General features: G+C 37.9%; 1 protein-coding gene across 3 annotated transcripts in view; it reads left to right on the plus strand.

Annotated features, from left to right (window-relative positions):
* The window catches only part of FCRL1 (Fc receptor like 1), a 29,088-nt gene extending 23,900 nt beyond the window's left edge, over positions 1–5,188 (plus strand). For all 3 annotated transcript variants that reach the window (XM_061402624.1, XM_061402623.1, XM_061402622.1), the window contains 5 exons: positions 593–620; positions 1,886–1,968; positions 2,176–2,247; positions 3,006–3,037; positions 3,993–5,188. In XM_061402624.1, the coding sequence (XP_061258608.1) occupies positions 593–620; positions 1,886–1,968; positions 2,176–2,247; positions 3,006–3,037; positions 3,993–4,064 (287 nt within the window). In that variant the 3' untranslated portion in view covers positions 4,065–5,188. The remainder of the gene's footprint in view (positions 1–592; positions 621–1,885; positions 1,969–2,175; positions 2,248–3,005; positions 3,038–3,992) is intronic.
* Positions 5,189–6,040: the final 852 nt, after the last annotated feature.

Genomic DNA, 6,040 nt, shown 5'->3' on the forward strand with positions numbered 1-6,040 from the left:
GAAGATGTGAGATTCTCACTTAAATTCCAAGATTTTCAGGCATATTTGGAGACTTCACCCCAACTATAATGTGTCTATGGTAGTGCAGTTTGTTATGATCCAACTCTTTGCAACCTCATGGACTGTAGCCCACCAGACTCCTCTGTTCATGGAATTCTCCAGGCAAGAATACTGGAGTGGGTAGTCATTCCCTTCTTCAGGAGATCTTCCCAACACAGGGATTGAACTTGGGTCTCTTGCATTGCAGGCAGATTCTTTACTGTCTGAGCCACCAGGGGAGTACTTTCAGGATTAGATTGTATGGTTGTAAAGCCAAAACCAAAAAATGTTATAGGTGTGGTACAGAGGCTTAGACTCAAGTCCAAAGTTGATATTAACTGCCTTTGGGCAACTCATTTGACTATTCTGGACCTAAAGCGCTTCAACTGCAGTATGAAGGATCTGCCCAAATAATTGCCAGAATGTACTCTGGGCACAAAAGAGCACCTTGCAATGGGCATGCTAGAATAAGACAAGTCCTTGCACAAGGACTGTATGAAAACACTGAGAGAGTTCCTCCACTGACATGTATGTTCATTTGTTTGACTTGTAGGAAGACATACAGCCAAGGATGCAGTCAGGTGAGACCTCTGTTTGCTCTGTGTGCACTGATTATATATAGATAAAGCTATTAAAGATTTTTTGGAATTGTTCTCTCTTGTGAGCTTTTCTCCATGTTTTATCATACCTAAAACTGCTACTCCAGAGTTCTTCCACTGGTAATTTCATTTGCTATTCCTCTTCTTTTATATATTAGCTAATTAATGTAAATCCTGTCATCATTTGTCCTAACTTATCTCTTTCACTAAATCTGCAGAATAAGAAAGCTCTACTATATTGACCAGTTTCATACATTTATTCGATCAATTAACCAAAATCTGAGAGTATGTAAATCATTTTGTTGAGTTCTAGAAATCATGAACACATGTAAAGATTTTGAGAGCTTTGAAATATCTCAGAGTAGTTTAGATATACACACATTTCCAGAATACAGGCCAGAGAATAATCAACATACTGAAAAACTTTTGATGATGTTTCTTAGAAGATTAAAGGAGGAAGATATTTTTTAAAATTTATTTTTGATTTTATTTTATTGAAGTATAGTTAATTTGTGTTACTTTCAGGTGTATAGCACAATTATTCAGCTATTTTAATATATTCTTTTTCAGATTCTTTCCCCTTATACGCTATTACAAAACACTGAGTATATTTCCCTGTGCTATACAGTAGGCCCTTGTTGATTTAGAGGGGGAAAAGATTTTTAAAATACTTTTATTGGGAAATATCAGTATTTATTTGATACATTTTTATAGCATGTTATTATTTCTGCCAGTAAAAGCCAGATTTTTTTCCACAACAAAATAGCTGAAATTACTAATTTCATCTATTTGTAATTCTAATTACAAGTCAGATTTATTGAAAATTTTCAGTTATACATGCATATGCAAGACCATTATCTTTTCCTTCCTCAAGCTGCTTGTTCTATGTAGCAACTGGTTCCATCTGGAGTAAATAACTATTCTTTCATTCAATATTTACTGAGAACCTATTATGCAAATAGCACTATCCTGGGTGTGGGCGATACCACAGAGAGCTGTCAGATAAGAACCTCCTGGAATATGTACTCTAGGGATGCTCTGCAATGCCCTGCTCACTGCAAGCATAGAGCTGTGGCTTGTACCAGACAGCTGTGCTGATTGCTGATTTCCACATAGATTAGCATTCTCTCAGGACATTTCCTCCTTCAGGCTTCTCTCCTTCACTGTTTTACTCATGGTCCCAGATAGTTATGTCTGGAACATCTGGGATTCTATCCAATAGATAACGTATGTTTCTGTGTTTGCAGGAGCATTCCCAGCCCTGTACCCCAAGAATCCACCTACTTCAACTCACAAGCCCCAGAGCAACTACACTTTGACTATGAAAATGGTGAGGCTTCCCAAATGACCTGGGCCAAAGTAGGCAGAGGGGGCTGGTGATGTCTCTGAACCGAACCTGACTCTGCTGTGTCCCTGCCACCTCTACAAATCAGTGACTCCTCTGTCCTCATGGCTGTGATAGGTGGTAGGTACAGAGTGAATTAAATGTCAAGAAGGGACTGTGTCATATAATGAGGCTTCCTTCTTTCTCTTTCAGTGAATATTGTAAATGGGGATGAGGTTTATTCTTTGGTGTACTGTGTGCAACAGGAACAGCCATCAGCAGCAGGTGAGACATGAGAGAGTGAATTTGTCTCTGATTTTGCCTTTCCTGGAGCCAGGAGGATAATCAGTGACTGTGTATGGCAACATAGCAGCTGGCACTGCTGCTTCTATCCTTGGAGTTGAATATGAGTATTGCTATGCCTATTTGAAGATTGGCCTGTGGACTGGAAGCTGCCTTGAGTAGGTCCTAGTAATGATGCTAACTTGTGTATCTCACCCCCTGTCTGATGGCAGCGTTGGAAATGGTACCAACTCTGTATTCTCTATAGCACCCCAAAGTGGTTGCCTAGTTGTGGCTGTAGTCCCACCCTGTGCTTGATGCACACAGAAATACTGAGAGGTATTGATGCCAGGGGAGCTTCCCTGGTGCTCAGTGGTAAAGAATCCACCTGCCAATGCAGGAGCTGCAGGTTCAATCCCTGGGTCAGGAAGATCCCCTGGAACAGAAAATGACAATCCACTCCAGTGTTCTTGCCTGGGAAATCCCATGCACAGAGGAGGCTGGTGGGCTACAGTCCATGGGGTTGCAAAAGAATCAGACACAACTTAGCAATTAAACAGCAACAGCAAATGCTAGGAGGGACCATCTGGCCCTCACACTCACATGTGCCAATTTTCCTAGCCATGTTTGTGATGGCAGAAAAGTAAGACAGAAAATATTAATGGATGCAAGTTACAGGAAATAGGAGAGGAAGAAGTCTTCATTAACATTAATTTAAGGAAGGACTCTAAAGGGAATCTCACATATATTTGTCTTCACAGAAGAACCCCTGGGGACACATCCTGGGGATAAGGTGAGTTAGAATCCTTGTTCTTTCTTCCTTGCTCTTTCACTCCTTCTTCTGGGGACTGGGTCTCAAACATCTAAAACTATGGCCACTTGGAAAAAACAAAAGATCTCATCATCTATCTCCTATTTTATCTCCCCACATAATGGGGATAAAAACATCCAATTATAACAGTAAAGCATCTTTTTACAAGATAATTCTAGAGGCTCTTATATGCATATTTTTTAGCAATGGATGTATGAAGGTTTGTAGCTAAACTGTAGTGCATGCTTAGTCTAAAAGTTCTATTGGTTTGAAAATCTTTATTCTGAAATACTGTTTTACCATGCATACATCACTTTGTGCTGTAAGGCTAGCTAAACAACATGTCAAAAACTAAATTGATATTGAATAAAATGAAACTAAAAGTGATTTTTGTCATTGAAAAATTGGTAATTTCTAAACCTTGATCAATTCAAGACTTCACTAATAATACACAATTGCTTTCAGAAAATTGTAGAAACTCCAACTTTGCATGTATGCAAATAGAGGAGGTGCTTTGTAATTTTGTCTTGTGTGGTGTGGCAGCCAATCGTCTCTGAACAGAATTCAAGTCCTTGATAAACTCTAGCGACAGGCTAAGTTTAGTTTATGGATACATAATTCTGATGCACTTAAACAATTATAGCCTATGGAATGGCCTAATACAAACCCATAAAAATGAAAGAAGGTTTTGCATACGTAGTTCAGTTTACAGCTCATCAGGACCATGTCTGTAGCCTAACAATGTGACGCAAGCCCTTTGAAAATGCCTAGGGCCACAGTCTTCCAGAAAGGTCTGTGTTCTGTCTTGAGTGGTGCACCATGGTAGGGTGTGTCCAGGCAGATCAGAAAGAGAACCTGCGAAAATATGTTCTATTTGTTTTCCCTGCTCAAGTTCTACCCATGTTCTATCCTGCTCAAGTTCTACTTTTGCTTCTAGGACTCCTCAGCCATATATTCCAGGCTGAAGAAGGCAGATCTTACAGATATGGACTATGATGATGTTATGTAGAGTTACAGAAGATTCTGCTCTTGGAAAACCATCCATGACTCCAAACCTCAAAACTATTATGTCCTTCAGAGATCCTGGGAGAATTAGCATTCCAGTACACCTCATCCAGGTGCTTTCCTCCATAAAACTATTTCTGCATCTACTGTGAAGTGCAGTTTGCTCAAGCTTTGAAGAGATCATCTGGAAGAACCCACCTGAACTCAGGAGTGGGAAAAACTTTGTTATTAGAGCTTGATTCCTATTAGTTCTTTCAGGTACAGGTCAAACTCTGCTCTAAATTCTTTTTATAAGTGGAAACAGGATGGGAATAAAAGAACTTGAGATCTTGGAGATAGTGAGACAGTGAAGCCTAGAGTGCATGAACCCAAGGTTAGTGATTTTGTGGGACTGCTCCATACAGAGAGCTGCATCCATATTCTTTTTTGGCAAGTGCTTTCTCTGAGCAGACAGTACAGAGCTCTAAGCCATGTTTCTTACAGTGATCATCCTGTTCCTCCATAAAATATGTGACTCAATGAATTTTTGAGTCACTATTACCAAACTAGAATTAAATCAAAGTTACATAAAATTCTGTTGTGGTTGCATTCAGTTTTAATGACATATTTTATATGCACAAGCTAATCTAGATGCTGCCATATTTATAATGAGATATAATCTTTGTAAGTTTCACTACATCCACGGTTCTATATTTGTTGCAGCTTCTAGAAGTTTTAGGAATATATTTTCTTCCTTAATTCACACATTTTTTGAAAATGTGATAATATGGTTTGAAGTCCATATTTTAATTTTAAAACAATCATAAGCTAACACATAAACTAAAACATTTAAAAACTATATAATGTAAAAGTTAAAGTCTTCCCTATAAGTTAACACCACAAGTGGTACCCGTTGTTAAAAGCTTAGCATTGTTAAAATCTTAACTCTGCAGATATTTTTCTTTTTTTTTGTAGAAACACTTCTACATATATGTGAATATATTTAGAAGTATGTATATTTAATAAAATATGAAAATTTAAAGTCTGTACTATTTTAAAAGGCTGTGTAGTATCCTACGATATGATAAATCATAACACATTTTTCTTTTTCATTTTAGTAAAATATAAATAACATAAAATTTATCATTTTAATCATTTTTGAGCTACCAGTCTTTATTTTCTACTTGTCAAATTCTTTATTTTTTTCCTCATTTGTGTTTCTTCTATTTTTCTTTTTTTATTGAGATAACATTGGTTTATAATATTGTATACATTTTATATGTATATTTATCAGAGAAGGCAATGGCACTCCACTCCAGTACTCTTGCCTGGAAAATCCCATGGATGGAGGAGCCTGGTAGGCTGTAGTCCATGGGGTCGCTAAGAGTCGGACACGACTGAGTGACTGCACTTTCACTTTTCACTTTTCACTTTCATGCATTGGAGAAGGAAATGGCAACCCACTCCAGTGTTCTTGCCTGGAGAATCCCAGGGACGGGAGAGCCTGGTGGGCTGCCGTCTATGGGGTCACACAGAGTCGGACACGACTGAAGTGACTTAGCAGCAGTAGCAGCAGCATGTATATTTATAATTTGACTTACATTTACACTACAGTGTGCTGACCATCAAGAGTTTACTTTAAATCTATTACTATATAATTAGTTCCCTTACCCACTTTGCTATCTTCACCCCCCTTCACCTTTGGTAACTGCTAATTTGTTCTTTGTATCTATGTGATTGTTTTTGTCTTGTTTTGTGAATAGTGTAAGATAGGAGTCCAGTTTCATTATTTTGAATATGAATATCCAGCTTTCCCAACATCATTTATTGAAGAAACTGTCCCTTCTTCACTGAGTATTCTTCATTCTGCTGTAAACTATTAGTCGACCATACATGCATGAGTTTATTTATGGGCTCTCAATTCTGTTTCCTTTGTCTATGTGTCTGTTTTTATGTCAATACCATACTGTTTTTATTACAATAGCTTTGAAATATAGTTTA

This window comes from Bos javanicus, chromosome 3, assembly GCF_032452875.1.
Source record: "Bos javanicus breed banteng chromosome 3, ARS-OSU_banteng_1.0, whole genome shotgun sequence".
In the NCBI taxonomy this organism is placed as follows: Eukaryota; Metazoa; Chordata; class Mammalia; order Artiodactyla; family Bovidae; genus Bos; species Bos javanicus.